At 43.8% G+C, this 25,305-nt stretch overlaps 1 protein-coding gene across 3 annotated transcripts in view; it reads right to left on the bottom strand.

The window, feature by feature from the left end:
* ANKRD44 (ankyrin repeat domain 44) overlaps positions 1 to 25,305 on the bottom strand; it is a 377,775-nt gene that overhangs the window by 226,688 nt on the left and 125,782 nt on the right. For 2 of the 3 annotated variants that reach the window (XR_011849377.1, XM_072120895.1), the window contains exons 13-14: positions 19,805 to 19,873; positions 12,106 to 12,246 (exon numbers count right to left, since the gene is read on the bottom strand). Coding sequence is in view for 2 of the 3 variants with exons in the window: in XM_072120895.1 (XP_071976996.1) it covers positions 12,106 to 12,246; positions 19,805 to 19,873 (210 nt within the window). In the remaining variant the exon portion in view is untranslated. The remainder of the gene's footprint in view (positions 1 to 12,105; positions 12,247 to 19,804; positions 19,874 to 25,305) is intronic. The other variant, XM_072120896.1, reaches the window with a different exon arrangement.

Here is a 25,305-nt window from a genome sequence, read left to right as displayed (position 1 = left end):
GCAGAGCAGGGGAAAGTGGGAAATGTGCCTTATATCTTTTGGACCTGTAATTCCATACTGCCATATTGGAAAACTGTAGAGAATATTGTCACTTCTCTTTTGGGAAGTCTGATACCCCTATAAGCCAGTGTATACCTTTTTTTTTTTTAAAACTCAGTTTTATTAATGAGTGCATAAGTCAGGTTACATACATACAATATTCATAAAAGATGTAAAATATGTAAAGTAAAAGATGTAAAGTATTCCAATGTACAAGTAGCCTGATATGCAAAAATACTTGACAGTATCATTCAAATAGAACAGTTAAACATACTAACACTAACTAGACAAAACACTTGCTACTTTTAGTATTTAGTATTTGGGTTATCAGGTTTTAATGTGTAATTAAATCAGGTTAAGAAAGAGAGGGTTTAAGAATCAGACTTCGCGCCTCAGGTCAGTGAGAGATATATTAGGGGTTCAGGTACCTAGATATGCAATTGGGAGTTATGCCAAATTTCTGATGGCTTCAGAAAGGTCTCGCGTATCAGGGGCCGTGTCAGCTGAGTCACACCATCTATCCCTTATTTTATGAAATTTAGCAGGGCACTTCCTGTGTTTGAAAACTACCTTTTCATATGGAATGACAGTATTAATCAAGTTTTCCCACATGCTTCTGGTGGGGGGTCTAGAGTCCATCCATCTTAGAACAATGGATTTCCTAGCTAAGAATAAGGTCTGCCGAAGAAAAATTCTCTCATAGTGGGTCCAAAGCTCCTCATCTAGCAGCCCAAACAGACATACCTCTGGGGAATGCGGTATGGGCCTCTCTAATACCAAGGCTAATAAGGCAGTCACCTCCTCCCAAAATTTCTGGATAGTGGGGCATTCCCACATCATGTGATGAAATGCCGCCGGCGTCTGCCTACATCTATGACACTCTGGAGCAGGCATACGCCCCATCTTGAATAGTCTCAGGGGGGTCAGATAACTTTGATGAATGATGTGCAATTGTATCATCTTATTATTCACCGCCGGCGACACATGTAGGTGTGACTGACAGACTTCTTCCAATTGTTCTGCATCCAAGTTAGGCATTAGAGTGTGCCATCTCTCAATCGCCTGCAGTGGCGTAGAGGTTGCCTTTGCATTAATCAAATGTGAGTAGATAAGGGATACAAGCCCAGCTGGGCCCTGAGACCGGATTACCCCTATCAAAGGATACCTGGAGATACGCAGGTCTGCATTGGGAAACTGCGCCGATATGGCGTGCCTGAGTTGTAAGTACCTGTAAAATTGCCTATGAGACAGATCACAACATTCCCGTAGGGAATCAAAGGTAACAAATGTGTCATTTACATATAGATCCGCTATTGTGTGTATCCCCAACCTTGACCAAAAATGGCTCTCCTGTAATTCTCCTAGATGTGGGAGGGAGGGGTTACCCCATAACGGTGTTTGGGCTATGGTGCCATCTATCGGGTCAATATTCTTGACCGCTCTCCATACTTTCCGCGCCGTGTGGTGTACTGGAAGGAGCCTCCCATCAAACGCGTTGGTGGTCTCCAACACTCCCCATAAGGATCGCTGATTCAGGTGCGTTCCCAGATGTAGCTCCGGAGGGTTTGGGCTTTCATGTCCTAACCATGGACCAAGGAATTTAAGTTGGCCCGCTAAGTAATATAAAAATATGTTCGGCATTGCCATGCCTGCTAAATCCTTGGGGCGTTGTAACTTGCCCAACTGCAACTTGGCTCTGGAGGACCCCCATATAAATTTTATGAACAGGGAATCTAAGGCTTTAAAAAAGGAATGTGGAACGGGGGTAAATATGTGCTGCAGAACATATAGGCATTTTGGCAAGACCACCATCTTCACCAGATTGATCCTGTCAGGTACTGATAGTGGAAGGCTAGACCAAGTCTTGAATTTGTCTTTGAATAAATTTAAGAGAGGGTTAACATTTAAATCTAGTGATCTAGCAGATTCTTTGGTTATGACAATTCCTAAATATTTAAATTTGTCAGACACCTCCAGATTGCAGACATATTGTGAAGTGTTAATTCTCTCTGGCGATATGAACATGACATTGGACTTGGACCAGTTGATGAGAAGTCCAGAAACTGCTCCAAAGTCATTTATCAATTGGATAGCTCTTGGAAGGGATATGTCTGGGTCGGACATCAACAGCAGAAGGTCATCGGCATATAAAGCTAGTCTCTCCTCCCTCTCTGCCAGTACCATACCCTTGTATATGGGGTCATTACGAATGCGTATGGCCAAAGGCTCTATGGCCAGGGCAAAAAGAAGGGGCGACAGCGGACATCCCTGTCGGGTGCCCCTCCCAAGTTCAAAGCTGGGGGATGTCTGTCCATTAAGTGATATGGAAGCACTAGGTGACTCATACAACAGCGAGACCCACTTGATAAAAGTCAGTCCAATACCAAAACTTTCAAGCGCCGCTAGTAGAAATGGCCACTCTACAGAGTCAAAGGCCTTAGCGGCGTCAAGAGACGCCAAGGCCCAATCGTTCTTCCCAGCTACTCCAATCTGCGTCAGTATCTGAGCCCGTCTTAGGTTGTCTGATGTGCTTCGTCCCGGCATAAAGCCAGCCTGATCGGTATGTATGAGATTTGTGATAACCCGGTTCAACCTAGAGGCTAATACTTTGGTGAGGAGTTTATAATCAGAATTTAGGAGAGATATGGGTCTGTAGGACCCACACTCTGTTGGATCCTTATCTGGTTTAAGGATTAGGACGATATTGGCGTTATAAAAGGAGGACGGGAGACTACCCCTATCTAAAGAGCGTTGTAGTACCTCTAGTAAGGCGGGTAGCAGCTGTTCTTGGTACTGAACCAGGACTTCCACTGGAAGGCCATCCGGGCCGGCTGCTTTCCCCTTAGCCATAGTCGCTAGGGCCTCTTGTAATTCAGTCAGTGTGATCGGGGCATCTAGTCCCTGTCTTTGCTCATCCGATAGTCGCGGGAATGTTAGGTCTTTCAGATAATCCTTAAGTTCTAATTGAGTATCACACCGCGTGCTGTACAGGTCTCTGTAAAAGTCGGTAAATGTTGTCAGTATAGCGGGGTTGTCCGTGTGTATTGTCCTGTCTGGGCTCCTGACCCTTAAAATCGTCGGGGAGGCATTATTCTGGTGTATAAGGTGGGCCAACAAGCTGCTGGACTGATTGCCATGCTCAAAGTACTTCTGTTGTGTGAAAAATGTGCGCCTCTTCTGTTTCTCATACAAGCAGAGCATATATTTCCTCCCTGCGTTTAACCATGCATTCCTGTTGGTATCAGAGGGGTCCGCTATGTATGCTGCCTCCAGGTTCGTGCACCTATTGGCCAATTCCTTCTCCTCTAATGTTGTGGCCCGCTTGACCTTTTTGATGGCGTGTTGTAGGCATCTCTAAGGCATCCCTTAAGCGCCTCCCAATATGATGAAGGACTAAATGATGGGTCATTGGTCTCAATAAACTCCGCTAAGCGACTCGGGGTTTGGTCTCCCTCTGTAATCAGCGAGAGCCAAAAAGGATGCACCTTCCTCATGTTGTTGTTCGGGGGTTGGGGAGTGCATTGTATAGTGGCCAAGATCGGGGAGTGATCAGAAATGCCCCTAGGGAGATGGACTATTGAGGTAGCCCAGAAATGAGCTAAGTTGTTACCAATTATATAATCGATCCGCAAGAGAGAATTTCTGCCCGGAGTATAACAGGTAAATTCTTTAGTGTGAGGATGGCGGATGCGCCACAAATCATGCCAACCCATTTCAAGGAGAAAACGTTGGAGCGGGGTGGCACTTGAGTCAGGGGGTTGCGTACCAGGGGGCCAAAGCTTATCCTGTCTAGGATCCAATAAAAGATTTAGGTCTCCCATACACAACACTGTCGCATTGGGGTAAGATGCAGCAAAATGAGCTGCCTCGCACAAGAGAGGAGGCTGGCGGGTTATAGATAGCTATTATCACTAGAGATGAGCGAACATACTCGTCCGAGCTTGATGCGTACTCGAAACTGCTCGTTCCTCGGACGAATACTTCGCCCGCTCGAGAAAATGGCAGCTCCCGCCGTTTTGCTTTTTGGCGGCCAGAAACAGAGCCAATCACAAGCCAGAAGACTCTGCACTCCACCCAGCATGACGTGGTACCCTTACACGTCGATAGCAGTGGTTGGCTGGCCAGATCAGGTGACCCTGGGATAGACTAGCCGCTACCCGCGCTGCTCGGATCATTCTGTGTCTGGATGCCGCTAGGGAGAGAGCTGCTGCTGGTCAGGGAAAGCGTTAGGGTGTTCTATTAGAATAGTGTTAGGCAGGAGTGATTCAACAAGAACCCAACAGCCCTTCTTAGGGCTACAATAACGTTATACTTTTTTTTTTTGTTTGCTTGTGGCTGGGCTTGTTGGCACTAGTAGTGCAGCTAGTACCATATTGTGAGGAATTTGCAGGGGGACTTGCTACCGTTGTGTTTAGCTCTTAGTGACACACATATCCACCTCAAACACCAAAGTGGGAAAATTTATTAGGGGTTTGATTTCAATTAGGCACAGTCTGCCATTTACTTTTTATTTTACGTTTATTTTTTTAATAACTCAGTGTCATCTCATCTGGCATAGCAGTGTGCTTTCATACTTGGCTAGAAAATAGCCATAGGAGAATCCAAACGGCTTACTTACGCCTACAGTAGCGTTATATATATTTGATTTCTGGTTGATCTGCTGGTGGCTGTCCTTGCTGCAGTGCATCTACTAGCAAATTGTGAGCAATTTGTAGTGAGACTTGCGACCGCTGTGTTTTGCGCTTAGTGACGCACATATCCATCGCAAAGACCGAAGTGGGAAAATTTATTAGGGGTTGGATTTCAATTAGGCACAGTCTGCCATTTACTTTTTTATTTTACGTTTATTTTTTTAATAACTCAGCGTCATCTCATCTGGCATAGCAGTGTGCTTTCATACTTGGCTAGAAAATAGCCATAGGAGAATCCAAACGGCTTACTTACGCCTACAGTAGCGTTATATATATTTGATTTCTGGTTGATCTGCTGGTGGCTGTACTTGATGCAGTGCATCTACTAGCAAATTGTGAGCAATTTGTAGTGAGACTTGCGACCGCTGTGTTTTGCGCTTAGTGACGCACATATCCATCGCAAAGACCGAAGTGGGAAAATTTATTAGGGGTTGGATTTCAATTAGGCACAGTCTGCCATTTCCTTTTTTATTTTACGTTTATTTTTTTAATAACTCAGTGTCATCTCATCTGGCATAGCAGTGTGCTTTCATACTTGGCTAGAAAATAGCCATAGGAGAATCCAAACGGCTTACTTACGCCTACAGTAGCGTTATATATATTTGATTTCTGGTTGATCTGCTGGTGGCTGTCCTTGCTGCAGTGCATCTACTAGCAAATTGTGAGCAATTTGTAGTGAGACTTGCGACCGCTGTGTTTTGCGCTTAGTGACGCACATATCCATCGCAAAGACCGAAGTGGGAAAATTTATAAGGGGTTGGATTTCAATTAGGCACAGTCTGCCATTTCCTTTTTTATTTTACGTTTATTTTTTTAATAACTCAGCGTCATCTCATCTGGCATAGCAGTGTGCTTTCATACTTGGCTAGAAAATAGCCATAGGAGAATCCAAACGGCTTACTTACGCCTACAGTAGCGTTATATATATTTGATTTCTGGTTGATCTGCTGGTGGCTGTACTTGCTGCAGTGCATCTACTAGCAAATTGTGAGCAATTTGTAGTGAGACTTGCGACCGCTGTGTTTTGCGCTTAGTGACGCACATATCCATCGCAAAGACCGAAGTGGGAAAATTTATTAGGGGTTGGATTTCAATTAGGCACAGTCTGCCATTTCCTTTTTTATTTTACGTTTATTTTTTTAATAACTCAGCGTCATCTCATCTGGCATAGCAGTGTGCTTTCATACTTGGCTAGAAAATAGCCATCGGAGAATCCAAACGGCTTACTTACGCCTACAGTAGCGTTATATATATTTGATTTCTGGTTGATCTGCTGGTGGCTGTCCTTGCTGCAGTGCATCTACTAGCAAATTGTGAGCAATTTGTAGTGAGACTTGCGACCGCTGTGTTTTGCGCTTAGTGACGCACATATCCATCGCAAAGACCGAAGTGGGAAAATTTATTAGGGCTTGGATTTCAATTAGGCACCGTCTGCCATTTCCTTTTTTATTTTACGTTTATTTTTTTAATATCTCAGCGTCATCTCATCTGGCATAGCAGTGTGCTTTCATACTTGGCTAGAAAATAGCCATAGCAATAGGATAGCATCGTTTGGTTTTAAAAACTAAACAACACAAAAAAAAACAAAAAACACAAAAAAAAGTTAAAAAAAAATTAAAGTTATAACTCTCATTTTCAAAATGTTTAACCCGAGGGCTAGGGGTAGAGGACGAGGGCGGGGACGTGGGCGTCCAACTACTGCAGGGGTCAGAGGCCGGGGTCCTGGGCGGGGTGAGACACCACCTGCTTATGAGGGAGCAGGGGAACGCCGCAGAGCTACACTCCCTAGGTTCATGTCTGAAGTTACTGGGACTCGTGGTAGAGCACTGTTGAGGCCAGAACAGTGCGAACAGGTGATGTCGTGGATTGCCGACAATGCTTCGAGCAATTTGTCCACCAGTCAGTCTTCCACGCAGTCCACCCATGTCACCGAAATCGGCACTCCTCCAGCTCCTGCACCTCAGCCTCCTCCCCCCCAGTCTGCCCCCTCCCAGGAAAATTAGGCATTTGAACCGGCATACTCTGAGGAACTGTTTTCTGGACCCTTCCCACAGTCACAAACCACTTGTCCGGTTGCTGCTGAGCAATTTTCCGATGCCCAGGTTTTCCACCAGTCGCAGTCTGTGGGTGATGATGACCTACTTGACGTAGTGGAAGAAGTGTGTAAAGAGGTGTCCGACGATGAGGAGACACGGTTGTCAGACAGTGGGGAAGTTGTTGTCAGGGCAGGAAGTCCGAGGGGGGAGCAGACTGAGGGATCGGAGGATGATGAGGTGACAGACCCAAGCTGGGTTGATAGGCCGGGTGAACACAGTGCTTCTGAGACGGAGGAGAGTCCTCGACCAGAACAGGTTGGAAGAGGCAGTGGTGGGGCCAGACGGAGAGGCAGGGCCAGAGCTGGTGCATCAGCGCCAAATGTGTCAACTAGTGAAGCTCCCGTGGCGAGGGCTCCTGCGGCGAGGGCTAGATTTTCAGAAGTCTGGAGGTTCTTTAAGGAAACACCGGATGACCGACGGACTGTGGTGTGCAACATTTGCCAAACCAGGATCAGCAGGGGTTCCACCACTAATAGCTTAACTACCACCAGTATGCGCAGGCATATGAATGCTAAACACCCCACTCAGTGGCAACAAGCCCGTTCACCTCCGGCCGTGCACACCACTGCTCCTTCCCCTGTGTCAGCTGATAGTCAGCCCCCTGCCCAGGACCCTGCCACAAAAACCCCATCGTCGCCTCCACGATCCTCCACAGCATCCACCAGCGTTCAGCTCTCCATACCCCAGACGCTGGAGCGGAAACGCAAATATAGTGCAACCCACCCGCACGCCCAAGCCCTTAATGTCCACATCTCCAGATTGCTTAGCCTGGAGATGCTGCCCTATAGGCTAGTAGAGACCGAGGCCTTTCGCAACCTCATGGCGGCGGCCGCCCCTCGGTATTCGGTCCCCAGCCGCCACTACTTTTCCCGATGTACCGTCCCAGCCCTGCACCAGCACGTGTCAGACAACATCATCCGTGCCCTGCCCAACGCCGTTTCTGACAAGGTCCACCTGACCACGGACACGTGGACGAGTGCTGCCGGGCAGGGCCACTATATATCGCTGACGGCACATTGGGTTAACTTGGTGGAGGCTGGGACCGAGTCTGACCCTGCGGCTGGTCATATACTGCCGACGCGGAGGATTGCGGGGCCTACCTCGGTCCAGGTGTTTCAGGCCTACTATGCCTCCTCCTCCTCCCACCCCTCCTCCACCTCCTCCTCCGAACTACCATCCGTGGGCATGGCGCCATCAGTCGGTAGCTCTAGGCACAGCAGCAGTGCCGTCGCTAAGCGACAGCAGGCGGTGCTGAAACTGCTGAGCCTAGGCGATAAAAGGCACACCGCCCAAGAACTATTACAGGGCATCACGGCGCAGAGTGATCTATGGCTGGCACCGCTGAACCTGAAGCCAGGCATGGTTGTGTGTGACAACGGCCGTAACCTGGTGGCGGCTCTGCAACTCGGCAGACTGACACATGTGCCATGCCTGGCCCATGTGTTAAATCTGATAGTTCAGCGTTTCCTCAAGACATACCCCAATCTGTCTGATTTGCTCACGAAGGTGCGCCGCATCTGTGCGCATTTCAGGAAGTTCAGCACAGATGCTGCCACTCTCAGGGCAGCGCAGCGCCGCCTCCAACTGCCCGCTCACCGACTGTTGTGCGACGTGCCCACGAGGTGGAATTCAACACTGACCATGTTATCCAGAGTTTACCAGCAGCGCCGAGCGATTGTAGACTGCCAGATGTCAACTTCCACCAGAACTGGTAGTCAGGTCAATCAGCTTCCTCAAGTCTACAATGAGGAGTGGACGTGGATGTCTGATATCTGTCAGGTGCTGAGTAACTTTGAGGAGTCAACACAGATGGTCAGTGGCGATGCCGCCATCATCAGCCTCACCATCCCGCTGCTTGGCCTGTTGAAAAACTCTCTGATCAGCATGAAGTCGGAAGCTTTGCGCTCGTCACAAGAGACGGGGGAAGAAGATTCCCTTGTTGATAGCCAAAGCACCCTTAGGTCTGTTTCTCAGCGCATATCGGAGGAGGTGGAGGTGGAGGAGGATGAGGAGGAAGAGGAGGAGAATGTTGGCGAGACACAAGAGGGGACCATTGTTGAGTCCTTCACTGTTCAGCGTGTATGGGCAGAAGAAGAGGAGTTGGAGGAGTTGGAGGAGGAGGAAATGGACAGTCAGGCCAGTGAGGGGAGTGAATTCTTACGCGTTGGTACTCTGGCGCATATGGCAGATTTCATGCTAGGCTGCCTATCCCGTGACCCTCGAGTTCAAAGAATTTATTCCAGCACCGATTACTGGGTGTTCACTCTTCTGGACCCACGGTACAAGAAAAATCTTTCCACTCTCATCCCTGGAGAGGAAAGGAGTGTGAGAATGCATGAATACCAGCAGGCCCTGGTGCACAAGCTGAAACAGTATTTCCCTTCTGACAGCGCTAGCGGCAGAGTGCGTAGTTCTGCGGGACAAGTAGCGAGGGAGAGTAGGCGAGCAGGCAGCTTGTCCAGCACTGGCAAGGGTACGCTTTACAAGGCTTTTGCCAGCTTTATGTCACCCCAGCAAGACACTGTCACCTGTCCCCAGTCTCGGCAGAGTAGGGCTGATCTTTACAGAAAGATGGTGAGGGAGTACGTAGCTGACCATACCATCGTCCTAAATGATCACACAGCTCCCTACAACTACTGGGTTTCAAAGCTGGACATGTGGCACGAACTGGCGCTGTACGCTGAAGCTCAACCTGAATAATTTATCCACTCCTCCTCCTCCTCATTTTCCTCCTTCTCCTCCTCTTTGTACAGTAAAGCAGAGGAAACTGGCTATTTTTTGACAGGGCCCACTGGCTCTAGCTATAGTACTTTATGCATTTAATTTTTCTGGAGGGCCACCGACCCGGTCCTCTGTTTTAAACAATTTTTGGGAGTGCCACATACAGGCACTCAATCTATTAAATTTTTCTGGAGGGCCACCTACCTGCTCCTCTGGTTTGAAAACTTTTTTGGACTGCCACATACAGGCACTCAATCTATTCCATTTTTCTGGAGGGCCACCTACCTGCTCCTCTGGTTTGAAAACTTTTTTGGACTGCCACATACAGGCACTCAATCTATTCCATTTTTCTGGAGGGTCACCTACCTGCTCCTCTGGTTTGAAAACTTTTTTGGACTGCCACATACAGGCACTCAATCTATTCCATTTTTCTGGAGGGCCACCTACCTCCTCCTCTGGTTTGAAAACTTTTTTGGACTGCCACATACAGGCACTCAATCTATTTCATTTTTCTGGTGGGGCCACCTACCTGCTCCTCTGGTTTGAAAACTTTTTTGGACTGCCACATACAGGCACTATCCAAATTAAATTGTCTCCATAGCAGCCTCCACACGTTGTCTCCATTGCTACCTCCAAAAGTCGTCCATATAGCTGCCTCCATACATCGTCCCTTTATCAAACGAGGTGTGTCAGGCAGAAATTTGGGTTGTTTTCATGGATTCCACATCAAAGTTGTTAACTTTGTCGCCACCCAGCTGTGTTATCCACAAAATATACTGGCAAACTTTTATCATTTACCAATATGATTTCAGCGCTTCTTGCGCTTCTGTTTACATTCCCCTCACCTGCCATATCCTAAACTTATAAGAACGCTACTACACTTGATCTTATACAAAAGGTTCTTAGAAGTGCTGTTTGGGGAGTAGCCTAGAGACACGGGCTTGGATTGGCGAAAGCTCGCCTGGCAGCGGAGCGCCAGCTCCATGCCAAGATCCAACTAACATAGTTTTAACTGCAGCACCTTTAATCTACTACTAGTTCACTGCCTCCATACATGGTCCCCTTATCAAAGTCAGGGAAAATGGAAATGGCAGAGTTCTGGTACTGGAAAGGGCCCTTGCGTCTGGCAGCTTGTAACATGGCGTCTCGATCTCTGCTACTAATCAAACGCGCAAGCATCGGCCTTGGTCTGGAGCCCGGAGGAGGGGGACGAGCCGGGACTCTGTGGGCACGCTCGATGGCATACAGTGTTGACACTGAGGCCTCCGGTAGGACTTCTTTGAGCCAGGATTCCATGAAGGCCACCGGATCTCTGCCCTCAGCGCGTTCCGGGAGGCCCAAAATTCTCAAGTTATTGCGCCTCAGCCGATTTTCGGTGTCCTCCGCTCTTTGCATCCACTGGTTAGCCAGCTGTTCCAACGCTCGTATGCGCCCAGGTACCGGGGCTGAAGCGTCCTCTATCTGGGAGATTCGGGTCTCCGTTTCTGTGACCCGCTCCCTTAACTTCTGCATATCATTCCTGATGAGGCCCACATCGATTTTAACCTCCTCGATTCTAGTTGTCAGGGCAGTTGTGGACTCCTGTATGGCTGTGAGGAGCTGTGCAGTGACCTCTCTCAGTGTGGGTTCTCTGTCACTGTCCTCCATGTCAGCGGCTTGTTCCTCTCGTGGAGGAGTGAAGGCGCGCCTTTCGGCGGGAACAGGGCCGCGTTGTGGATCCGTGCGGGCGAACGCTTTCAGGTGCTCCGCTGCCGCTGGCGGGGTCAGATTTTTCGTGCCGCCCGACGCCCCTCTCACCGGGGCCCCCTTGGATCTTGCTCCAGGCATGGCTACAGGTAATTTCGGCAGGATAATTGAAGGAACCCCTAGGTTGCTGACGGAGCTCAGTTACATGCGTCCGCTCATGTCGGCTGCAGGCCACGCCCCCCTTCCAGTGTATACCTTTTACAGATATTTCCAGTGGGCCTTGAAAAAAATTCCTCAAAACTACTTTTCAAGCTTCTACCTGTGGCTATTTTCGGAAACAGACAGCCACAAACACTCAAATCCATCTATACAAGAGGTCTGTACAATGGAGCATCTGACAACCTTATCTGGGCTCATTGGAATGTTTTCTGGTTATGTAGGGAAGTGTTCTGCAATGCTGTGTCTGATTTTCCCTTATTTTCCTTGTGTGTCTTTCCTTTGTCTTTCCAGGATTGTTATTCATGGTTTTATACAATTTTCTATCTGGGGTAAACTCCCATATTCTATGCATGTTCTTGATAATCTTTTGTAGCTACATAAACACAATTGTATTTATTTTATCTTAGCTTCTGTAAAATATGCTATTTGAAAACCTTATTTATACTGCCTGTATTGTGGTCTTCTCCATAGTTTGGAAAAAATGAAAAATAATAACAAAAAATATACAGCCTTTGGACAGAATAGACAGACCATGTGATCTTTTTGTTTTCAGTCTTGTCTTCAGTATGTATCATTGTTACTGCAGTGTAACAATTTAAACATATTAAAAACTAAATATGCATTCAGTTCTTACTAACAAATGTGGTTCATACCTCCGGTCAGTGTCTGCAGCAGCAGCATAATGCAAAGAAGTTCTTCCCAAGTCATCAGTTTTATTGACACTTGCCCCAGCTTTTACCAAAGCTTCAACACACAAATAATGGCCATTTGCCGATGCATAATGTAGTGGCGTTCTGAAAAAAACATAGTTTAAAGCTTTCATATGCTTCAATACAAATAAATACAATAAAACTGTAGAAGGCAGGGCAAGACTAAGACTAAAAAGCAGCTGGGCAAACAAACTTACTAGCCTACCTAGAATATTGTTGTCCACATAAAAATGTATTTACTCTGTCACTACTTTGTCTACTCCCAGGGGCAGACTGGCTATATAATCCACCGGGAAACAAATGGTCTGGAACCTGTCACTACCAGTTACTTAAGAATCAATTGTAATTGCATATTTAATCCATGTAGTGGAGAGCAGGCTGCTACATACAGGCCCTAGTACCTTTGGTGCACAGCTGAAAATCCACCACACAGGAACCCACACAGAAGCAAGGTTGGACACAACCACAGGAGCACCAGTGTAAGGTAAGTGCATTTACTGTTTTATTCTTAGCCACTTGGGGGGCACTGTTTGAATGAGAAGTTTATAACATAAAAATTGGATGACACTTTACATAACTTGTGTGTGTATGAGGGGGCAATGCTTGGGGGCTGCATAGTTTATATTATATTGAATAACACTTACTTGATTAAAATTGGTGGGCAAAGCCTGTGGGTACTACTATCTCAAATATTAGAGCACTCTATTGTTTTTAGGGGTGCATATAGTCTCACATCGTAAATGTGAGACTATATGCACCCCTAAAAACAATCTTTGAAAATTAACTTAGGGGGGCAATGTTGAGAGACATCATAACAATTGGGAGGCAATGTCTAGGCAGCAATTTCTCTATTATTAATTAGGGGACACTGTATTATCTGTATATATTATAATAGGTGTATTACAATAATGCAGAGGGGACACAAGCTCTGTATATAATCTAATTTATTGCTTATATGAATGAGTGAGGTGAATACATAATATAATTGTAATGTAATAAATGTCTATATGCCCCCTCATAAATTATATAATAAGCCATATAGTTACTGACTAAAAGGAGTTGGCCACCAATAAAGAAGTCCAGCAAGCCATGTGACCTGCAGCTCCTGCAGACTACAGTGAAAGTTATCCAGCCCTATTTGTGTCTTGTACTTGCCATGTTAAAGTTGTTGGCAAACCCCACCCTCCTGTGAAATATATTGCAAAAACTTCTATAAAACACCTTTATAAAATAGTTATAGAGATGTATATATTTCATTCAGGGGGTGCTGAATGTTAATATGGGTGTAGGCCATATAGGGATATTATATAGTAAATTTGGAAGTGGGGCACTTTATAAATAAAATTTAAGGTGCATTATGTATACTATTGATAATTTGTTGGGGCATTGTTCAAAATATGTTTAGTTATGTATATAATTAATTTTGTATTCACCATTATATATTTAGGTGGATTGTAGTTATTCTTATGTGGTATGTAGCTGTATAAATATTCTAGTAAATTAAAAGAAACCTACCATTTAGAATGGTAGGTGTAAGCTGTAAGTACCGAGCACCAGCTCAGGGTGAGCTGGTGCCGGTACTTACTTTCGTTAGTGTTATAAACCGCGGTATCGCGGTTTTAACACTTTTTAAACTTTAGAGCAGAAGACGCTTCGGCGCTGCGTGTGCACGATCGTGTGCGCGCCTCCATAGGAAATAGCGGAGATGTTGCGCGCGCACGTCCGTGCTCAGCGCCGAAGCCCCATCTGCTCTAAAGTTTAAAAAGTGTTAAAACCGCAATACCGCGGTTTATAACACTAACGAAAGTAAGTACCGGCACCAGCTCACCCTGAGCTGGTGCTCGGTACTTACAGCTTACCCCTGCCATTCTAAATGGTAGGTTTCCTTTAAAGGGGGCACTGTATTATTTTTCATTTAGTAGACACAAAATATAATATTTATTCTAGGAGCACAGTATGGTCAGCTGTGGTGCTAGAGGTATTTATTAAATTATTTAGGAAAACAGTTGTTTTCCAGGTGGCACTATACTGTATCCAACTTTTGATATCTGCATCAACAAGTGACACCGTGAGGAGAAGTCACCGTGCAGTCCAGCAAGAGAAGATTGTCACCTGTGAGTTGCTAAAAGGCATTTATTAGAGTCCTGTGTATAATATTATCTATTTTACATGGAGGTGGAAGCAGAAGTCCCTCAAAAGGAAAGATAGGGAAGCAGACCGTAGCATTTCTGCATATAATATGGGGTAATGGGGTGCAGCAACCGTGTGAATAATCTACACAGGACTGCTGCATCCCATACTTCTATAGTTTACTTTAGCCTGCTGCTGCCTGTCCTCTTTCTTTTCTTACACGGGACTTGTGCCACTCCTTCTGTCTAAAGCACTGGCCTTCAATGCAGTATCATAATAATTATATTCTTGTGCATAGTGGCAGCATTAGAATATTTATATTCTTTTACATAGGGGTTAGTATTAGTTATATTCTTTTACATGGGGGCAGTATTAAAGTAGTTATATTCTAGTACATAGGGACAGTATTATATAAGATATATTCTTTTACATAGGGGAAGTATAGTAGTTATATTCTTGTACATAGGAGGCAGTATTAAAGTAGTTATATTCTTGTACATAGGGGCAGTATTATAGTAGTTATATTCTTGTACATAGGGAGCAGTAATATAGTAGTTATATTCTTGTACATAGGGGGCAGTATTATAGTGGTTATATTCTTGTACATAGGGGGCAGTATTATAGTAGTTATATTCTTGTACATAGGGGGCAGTATTATAGTAGTTATATTCTTGTACATAGGGGGCAGTATTATAGTAGGTATATTCTTGTACATAGGGGGCAGTATTATAGTAGTTATATTCTTGTACATAGGAGGCAGTATTAAAGTAGTTATATTCTTGTACATAGGGGCAGTATTATAGTAGTTATATTCTTGTACATAGGGAGCAGTAATATAGTAGTTATATTCTTGTACATAGGAGGCAGTATTATAGTAGTTATATTCTTGTACATAGGGGGCAGTATTATAGTAGTTATATTCCTGTACATAGTGGGCAATATTATAGTACTTATATTCTTGTACATAGGGGACAATATTATAGTAGTTATATTCCTGTACATTATGGGCAATATTATAGTAGTTATATTCTTGTACATAGGGGCAGTATTATAGTAGTTATATTCTTGTACATATGGGGCAGTATTATAGTAGTTATAGTCCTGTACATAGGGGGCAGTATTATAGTAGTTATATTCTTGTACATAGGGGGCAGTATTATACTAGTTATATTCTTGTACATAGGGGCAGTATTATAGTAGCTGGCTTGTATATGGGAGAAGGTATTGTAGTAGCTTTATATTGTATATATAAGGCAGGATAGAATATGTTATTCTAAATGTGTTATTGTAGCATTATTCTTGTACATAGGAGGCAGTATCAATATATTCTTTCTTTGAATTGTACATGTATGGCACAGGGGAAAGGTATTTAAGGCTTACCGGGTCGTGTGTTTGCATCATTTACTGATCAACAGGTCACATTCTTTGCACATTAGATTCACTTAATGCAAAACAGGAACATCTTTTGCTAGTAAGGCCATCTACCAAAAATTTGTCTGTTATAACCCCACTCACTTTATCTGACCACACCCACTTGTTTTGACTCCACCCATAAAATGACTACCAACAATGTGGCTATGACTAACTCTTTGCTAACTCCACCCACATTTCATGATCCTGGTTACTTGTTCTGACTTCACTCACCATGTAGGCCCACTTACGGGGGCACACGGTATTGCCCACCCATCATGGTGGATAGATCAAGACGTTTAGACCCCTTAATGTTGCGCGGCTGCGCTACAAAGCAAAGCTATGCCAGACACGACGTAGCGTAGTTTTGCGTAAAAACCTGCGAGAGCTGGCGTAGAAGCACTGATAAATCTCATTTTTTTTTCTAAGGCCCTTAAATATCCATCTGCCCCTGAATGAATGAGAGGAAGAGAGGAAGACCTGCTCAACCAAGTTTATGGTTGTATCCCAGGACAATCAAAATTTACAACAGCAATACGGTTTCATTTTTATCAATAACATTCAGTTGGAGAATGTGTTATTTTGCTATATTTAAGAATTCTTCATGGGAATATCCCTTTAACCCCATATGAAATGGATACGAGTCTGAATTGATAAATTCAGCACACTTCTATCCTGAGATGCTAAGATCTCTCCACTTCCTACTCCACACAGTCACTGGAATTGGTTTTGAACAACTTTTTGAAAAGTCACAAAAGTCTGGTGTACAGGATAACCATGACCACTTTTCTACTCGCTTTGCATTAAAGGTGTAAAAATGTGAAATGTTCCACATATTTGGTTGAAATTAGCTTAGTAAATAACTAAACTGTAATTTTTACAGGCTTTGGGGTCTTTCTCACATGCTTTGTCCGATGTGTGGTCTTCTCAAATGTCTGCTTACTGAAAACATTTTCACAAATAAGTGTCTTGAGATTAGAGGATTGGGATATCTATTACTGTAATGTCATGCATGATAGGCCTTTACTGAATACTGCACCCAGATAGCTACCCATAGCTTCTCTGAGGCTGCATTCACATGAAACAACCATATATTTAGGTAGCATATGGCCCCACTCATTTCAATGGCTAATCCATCCATTGAATGGCAGTATTGTGCCCTGTACCATTTTTGAGATGTAAAAAATATAGAGCATATCCTATTTTAGAATGTATTTTCATCCATACTCCCTAAAGAAGTCTATGGGAAATGATAAAATATGGGTTCCATACATGTTGCATTAGGCTGTTCTCCGTATGCTGCCCTATATACCTGCACTATCCAGGGAGACCAGAACCAGTGAAAGGTGCATTCTGTCAGCCAGCCATCATTTGCCAGCCAACTGTATTTTATACAGAACGGCTACAGAGATATACATGCACATACAGATGAAAATAATCACCTATATACGGAATCAAAGAGCACAGAAATTGAGGACTATAGAAATCACATGTTTGTGTGAATGCAGCCATCATTCACTTTACAAATGTGCTCATCTATCACGTGTTACGTCAAGGTTGCCGTATACTATCCAGAGAGTGTTATAGTACATGCATTCAACCGGTCTTGTTCCTAAATAGTTAAACATGTTCCCTGGAGCCTTCCAGAGTCCTAAAGTTGATAAGTAAGGGATCAGCCCTGGGACTCCGGTGGTTCTTTTGATTTGATTTATTTGATTCTTTGCTACACAGAGAGACATCTGAGTGGAAAATAGCATAGGCTGTCAGTGTTTCAAGACCTGCTAATAAAGGAATTCAGTTTCCAGTGTCCAAAGTCCCTGGCAAAACCACTAAAATCACAGCTAGTGGTTGACTGATGATCAATGAAAGGGAAGATAATCAATTGTATGTGTGTAAAACACACACACAGAATGCAATGGGGAAGCGAGGAAGCCGGAGTGTTTTTGTTCTTTTTTTAATACAATGAGGGACTCCGTGACTGTTATTGAACAACTTATGTGCGGGAAGGCTGCTGCTGGACATTTTATTGAGGGGAGGCTGCTGACGGACATTTTAATGAACCAGATGTATAGGGGTGCGTCGTGGGCGCACCGCTAATAGGAAAAAAATGGACGTATATGAATGGCGCTGGCACGTTCTTTTCCTTCAAAGTAGGATCCTGTTTATTTCCAGAAGACAAGTAAAAACAAGACAACGCATTTCGCACCTTCTTCAGGTGCTTCCTCAGGTCTAAAAATAATAATAAAATAATAGAATATATGGGAAGATATCATGAAAACAAGGAGGTTCCCCGTTTATGGGGGTAGTAGATAAGTTGGTCTATGGGGGATATGGGGATAATCGTAGATTGTCTATGGAATTTGCCAGGTGTCATTATAAGAACAATGATAGGTATATCCAACTACATTTTTTAACACATAATTTACATAGGTAGGGTGATTTATAAATGGACCATTATAATAAATATAATAAAAATTTATTTACATACCTTTATACATTATATACATTTCATTAAAATCTAGCATTATATATGCATATTTAAAATGTATATAGAGAAATGGTAAAATCACATACATACACAACTTACATGCAGACACATGTTACAAAGTGAGCATATGCATAAGACCTTTTGCCCTAGGGTTTTCAGTAATGTAGAACTGATATATAGATAATGTATTTATATAGTAAAATTGATCGATGAACCAATGAAAAAGTAAATCCGTGGTCTGGCAGTGATATTTTAATGAGGGGAGGCTGCTGACAGTTCATTGAGTAGAGGATGACGGACATTTCATTGAGTAGAGGCAGCTGATAGACATCTTATTATTGAGAGTAGGCTTCTGACTGACATCTGAATAATGAGGGGAGGTTGCTGTTGGACATCTTGTTCATGAGGGGATGTTGCTGCTGGACAACTTAGTAATGAGTGGAGGATGCTGCTAATAGACATCTTATTAATGAGGGGGTTGCTACACAGTATCTTAATAAGGTAGGCTGCTGCTGTACACTATGCATAAGGTGTATGAGTATGGTTCTGTGAGTATATGTCAGTGTATATATATATATGTGTGTATTTTCAAGTGTAATGAGCAGAACGGAGTTAGCAGCACTATATGGGGGCCCCGATCCAAAGTTTGCATCGGGGTCCACTGGTGTCTTGTTACACCACTGCCTCTTAACTACACTAGGAATACCCCAGTGGAAAACCTGTTATTGTGTGGATAAGGTTTACACTAGAACTTTGCTACTCTAACATCCACGACTAGGCTGCTTCAAAGCTAGCCACTCTATTCAAAGTATCCAGATGACCCCATATACAGTCAGTCCTTCTGGAGCTGTTGCATTATGAGTTTACATAAACTGATTGACTGTCTAGTCGGGCTCATCTTTAGTACAGTATACTTATTTGTCCACCAGATGTCAACAGCTGTATTTTTAAAATATTTTCTTCATTTTTAAAATAGGTCGTGGGTGTCAAATCATTGGGGATCTAACTACCATAAGCTTTCCAAGTCTATTACATTAATGGAAAATCAAGTCAATAATGCATGTTGCCACTTGATTTGTCTCTATACAATGGGGCTCATTTACTAAGGGTCCCGCGGACCGCACTTTCGTCAGACATTCTGTCGAACTCTGTTTTGCGCCAATGGGGCAGGGATTTAAAAGGGTTTTCTGGCGCACGTGATTGGATTTTGTTGCAATCACGCCGGCTTTCATGCGACACAAATCGGGGGATGGGCTGTCGTTCAAACCGATGGAATCGGTAAAACTACGGGATTTAACTTAAAAATTGTGTCGCAAGCCATGCCCTTACATACACAGGGAAGTAGAAGGTGAACTCCGGAGGACCTGATCGGGGAAGCGACACATGCAGGATATCGGGCACACAATCTACATGAATCGTGGCAGAGTTCATCCTCGTCAGACAGTCCGGATCGGGGATCGCGCAGGGACCGGGTAAGTAAATGATGATTTCGGTACCTGACTCTTCAACTCCTAAAGGTCAAAGTGCCAGGATCAGACAACTACCTACTGTATACAAAGATAGGTGTTGGGTGGTTAAATATAATGTTGTAACTTTTGCAGCATGTATTCTTACCGGCCATAATTATCCTTCTTACACAAATCAGCTTCAAGGTTCTGTAAAAGTGTAATGCATTCTATGTCCCTGTAAAAGAAATCATACAGATTTTAATAAAGTTTCATGTGAACTCTGTATTTTTTGTAAATAAGATCTCTATCTACACTGGATCAGTCTTAAGCTTTTGAAAATTGCCTTACCTGAAGTTTAAAGAAAGAATGGCACCCATTTTTTGACGTAAGTTTTGCATTAGATGCAGGGAGCACCTTGCTGGTAAGGAGTGTTAGTCGTTTTGCGTTTACCACTTATTCTAGCCATAAAGCGGTAAACGTGAAACAGCCATCGCTCTTTAACAGTGGGGTGTTCCCTGCGCCCTCCCCCTGTTGCCTGTTTCACATTTTGTGGGTATGCATAAATAACTGTCTGAAGCAAAACTTCCAAGGTTATGAGAGTGCCATTTTTTTCTTTATCTTCACTGGATGAGCCGATTGCCTTCTGTTTTACGAATAAAGCACAACCCTACAGGAGACACCACACCTAAATATTGAGGAAAAGCACTTAAGGCTAAAGAAAGAATTTTTTTTTTTTAAATGACTCTTTTAAACTGCTACCCATATCCTACTTAAGTCTTATTAGAAATAAATGTAGGTACAATTAGGTACAAGGCATTACAACACAAAAAAAATTCTGCAAAAAGCAGAAAATATATTGCAATAGACAGTTAGAAGAGTTTAGTAAAAAAAAATTTAATTACCACATATATCACATAAAACTGAAAGTGTGGGCATTCGATTTAATAATATAGTTAAATGGTTTATGCAGATAAGGATTAATCAGTTGTAGCTAAACAATGTATTATAAGTACATCCTACAGCAAGAGGTGTAGGATGAGCCCTCTCCATTTACAGGGTGGGTATTAGGCTCCTATTGCAGCAGACACCTGTGCTGTCATTGATTGCCGGTGTCAACTATTTTTGCCTGTGGCAAAGCAGAATGTATATTGGATTAGATTGTATGAGGCCTCCACGATCGGCACTAAAATTCCCAAATACTGCAATACATTAGTAAGCATATGGTAAGAGTTATTAGACCCCATTTGAGTCAAGTACCCTAGGAGGTCCTAAAAAGAAAAAAAAAACATCTTAAAAGTTCACATCACCTCCTTTAACCTAGAATTTATATTAAAATGAGAAATAAAAAAAAATTGTTAACATGTTCACCTCCCAAAATTATGCCCGGTCTATCAAAATATAAAAATAATTATTCCCTGTAGTGAACCCCATAACAGAAAATAGCATCCAAATGTCTGAATTGATACTATCTTGCCATTTTACAGTGCATCTAAATTGAAATAGAAAATGATCAAAAGAATAAGGAAAGGAAAAAGGAAAAACCTCAGCCTCTCCAACAACAAAAATCTTAATCACCTAAATATGAAACAGATTTTTTACAAAACATTCATAAAAAACATTTAAAAAAAAACATAATAAAACATATATAAATTCGGTATATCTATGATCGAATCACCCGAAAGAATATAGAGGGAGGTATCATTTGGAGCAAACAGGGGTTAAATAGCTCCATTGCAACTGTTTTTACATAGAGGACATGGATAGAAATAACATTGCTATTACAAGCAGTCCCCGGGCTACGTACAAGATAGGCTTTTAAAGAGGACCTGTCACCTCATTTATCGGCACTAGGAGCTGCTTACTAAAGTAAGCAGCTCCTAGTGCTTGATCAAACGCTGCAGTGTTAGAGTGATAGCGTTACCGTAAACCTCCGGTAACGCTATCAAACACTGCGGCGGGGTATAGTGTATTCATGAGGGGGCGGTCCGAGGCCCTGCCTCTACCCCGGACCGCCCCGCTCGCTCCATAGGCCGGCATTGACTCCGCTCCTAGTCACGCCCCAACCCCGCCCCCTCATGAATACGTCGGACAGCTTTGCGAGCTGTCCGACAATTATACTATACCCTGCCGCAGTGTTACATAGCGTTACCGGAGGTTTCCGGTAACGCTATCACTCTAACACTGCGGCGTTTGTTCAAGCACTAGGAGCTGCTTACTTTAGTAAGCAGCTCCTAGTGCCGATAAATGGGGTGACAGGTCCTCTTTAAGGTTTTTACTTAAGTTGAATTTGTATGGAAGTCGGAATTGTATATTTTATAATTGTAGCTCTAGTCAAAAAAATTTTTTGCCCCAATGACAAATGGATTTTCAACATTTTTTGTTGTAATGGGAACAAGGATTATCAAAGAAAACACCTTACAGCTGATCATTGCAGCCTGGGACTAAAATAAAGCATCCAGAGAGCTTCACCAGAGGTCACATTGGGCAGAGAGGTCCTTCTGTAACTAGAGGTCATATGTAAGTCAGGTGTCCTTAAGTAGCTGACCGTCTGTATATTTTAAGAGAACCTGCTAAGAGCCTGTTAATTGAACCGCCCAAAATATAACCTTCATTAAAAACTATGCTTAAATGGGTTTTCTCACGAAAGAAAATTCTCACATTTTTATCCCTAGTGATGTTAAAACACTAAATATCATTTTAACCCTTTACTTCACAGTTTTACTCAGTTTTATTGCTGTTTTAGCTTCTATGTCTCCCTTGCCTGCTCAATGCAAAATCCCAAGGTGTATGCAGGGCCTCTCTAAGCAGACACATTGTGACCCATCTAGTTTGGTGGGGTGACAATGTGGTTAGATTATCAGATTACAAGGCGTATATGCACTTTCATCTGGCTTCTGACATTGCATTCTGACACACTGACACATAGAAAGAGAGACAGATCAGAGATGCATGAGATGATTACACAGAGGCTGATAGACCATTATACTGTTACACTGTGAGTTCTGCTACATCTCACAGATATGTGCCTGCCTCGCCCTTCCCCTGGATCACTTAGCTCCTTGTAGTTTGCAGCCTCCCTCTCTGCTCACCATGTGCTGACAGGGTGGGAATCAGTGGGTGTCTCTGAGCTCCGTTCAGGGGGCATGGCTACAGCCACACAGCATAGACAGACAGAAATCTCATCTGCACGATTTCATCCAAGATGGCCTGTGACCTTAAGTCAGAAGTCACTGGGTCGCGTCTAGGGGCAACTGAAGTTGTATACAGGAGGACTGATAGAGACAGGTTGGACTTATATCTGTGAAATGCTGCATTTTTGTTAATAACAGTAAATTAGAGAATGTGTTATTTTGTTATCATGAGTACATATAAGAAACTTGTCTTCGTGGGAATAACCCTTTAAAAAGCATTGCCTTTCCATGGCTGCAATGTTAGAAAATCAGTTTGTAAATTTAAATGTAACTAGGATATGGTGCTGCGTAGAAAATTGGGATAGAGCTCTGTTACATCATTGTGCACTTTATGTAATGTGATGTCATTTAAGCGCTTTTTACCCAAATACATTTGCAATGGTTACCACATGTACAGTGGCGTAACTACCGCCGTAGCAGCCGTAGCGATTGCTACGGGGCCCGTGAGGTTACGGAGCCCGGGACGCACAGCTGCATGTGCCTGACCGCCTACTGCCTCCCAAACAGATGAGCCTCCCATACGCTGGCAACACTGAACTTCCCTCCCTGCCGCCCGCACAACAAACCGCCCACCGAACTACCCGCCCACACTTGCCAGCCAAGTTGCCGTCTGCCCGCCTAGCTCACTTGCCATCCACCTGCCCACCTCACTTGCCATCTGCCCGCCCACCTTACTTGCCATCTACCGACCCACCTCACTTGCCATCCAACAGCCCCTCCGTCTGTACCCGCCCACCGCACTTGCCGAACCGCACTTGCCACCCGCCCACCACACTTGCCGCCCGTTAGGCCCACCCACCGCACTTGCGGCTCGACTACCCTCCCACCACACGTGCCGCCCGCCCACCGTCCTTGCCAACCACCCACCCACCCGCCTGCCGTGCGTACTAACACAGAAACACCCACCTGATGGCTCGCACGAACACCGGCCTGCTGACCCACACAGCCACCATGCTGGACATCAAAAAAGTAAGTACCATTAATTACATGTATCTGAGTACATATATATATATATATATATATACATATACACTCACCGGCCACTTTATTAGGTACACCTGTCCAACTGCTCGTTAACACTTAATTTCTAATCAGCCAATCACAAGGCAGCAACTGAGTGCATTTAGGCATGTAGACATGGTCAAGACAATCTCCTACAGTTCAAACCGAGCATCAGTATGGGGAAGAAAGGTGATTTGAGTGCCTTTGAACGTGGCATGGTTGTTGGTCCCAGAAGGGCTGGTCTGAGTATTTCAGAAACTGCTGATCTACTGGGATTTTCACGCACAACCATCTCTAGGGTTTACAGAAAATGGTCCGAAAAAGAAAAAACATCCAGTGAGCGGCAGTTCTGTGGGCGGAAATGCCTTGTTGATGCCAGACGTCAGAGGAGAATGGGCAGACTGGTTCGAGCTGATAGAAAGGCAACAGTGACTCAAATCACCACCCGTTACAACCAAGGTAGGCAGAAGAGCATCTCTGAACGCACAGTACGTCGAACTTTGAGGCAGATAGGCTACAGCAGCAGAAGACCACACCGGGTTCCACTCCTTTCAGCTAAGAACAGGAAACGGAGGCTACAATTTGCACAAGCTCATCGAAATTGGAGAGTAGAAGATTGGAAAAACGTTGCCTGGTCTGATGAGTCTCGATTTCTGCTGCGACATTCAGATGGTATGGTCAGAATTTGGCGTCAACAACATGAAAGCATGGATCCATCCTGCCTTGTATCAACGGTTCAGGCTGGTGGTGGGGGTGTCATGGTGTGGGGAATATTTTCTTGGCACTCTTTGGGCCCCTTGGTACCAATTGAGCATCGTTGCAACTCCACAGCCTACCTGAGTATTGTTGCTGACCATGTCCATCCCTTTATGACCACAATATACCCAACATCTGATGGCTACTTTCAGCAGGATAATGCGCCATGTCATAAAGCTGGAATGCTTCCAGCACCTTGTTGAATCTATGCCACGAAGAATTGAGGCAGTTCTGAAGGCAAAACCAACCCGTTACTAGCATGGTGTACCTAATAAAGTAACCAACCCGTTACTAGCATGGTGTACCTAATAAAGTGGCCGGTGAGTGTATATATATATATATGCTATACGTATGTGTATATGATATATATATACTAAATGTATGTGTTTAAATGCTGTATGTACTGTTTGTAAACGCAGTATGTATGTATATGGTGTGTTCATACTGTATGCATAAGTATACATATACATACTATAAGTATATAACGTGTATGTACTATACAGTATGTGTGCAAATTTGATGTGTCTATACGGTATGTGTACTGTATGAGTTTGTATATACTCAATGTATTAGTGTATAAATGTATATATGACTACATAAATGTGTGCGTATAAGTGTATACATGTATGTATGTATGAGGGTGCAAGTATAGAAAAATGAATGCATGAGTATAAAACTTTATATGTGTGTAAATATGTGTGTCTAAATTTGCATATAT

Source organism: Engystomops pustulosus, chromosome 8 (genome assembly GCF_040894005.1).
Source record: "Engystomops pustulosus chromosome 8, aEngPut4.maternal, whole genome shotgun sequence".
NCBI classification, from domain to species: Eukaryota; Metazoa; Chordata; class Amphibia; order Anura; family Leptodactylidae; genus Engystomops; species Engystomops pustulosus.
The sequence above is the reverse complement of the archived record's forward strand: the minus strand, read 5'-3'. Positions and strand labels throughout refer to the sequence as shown.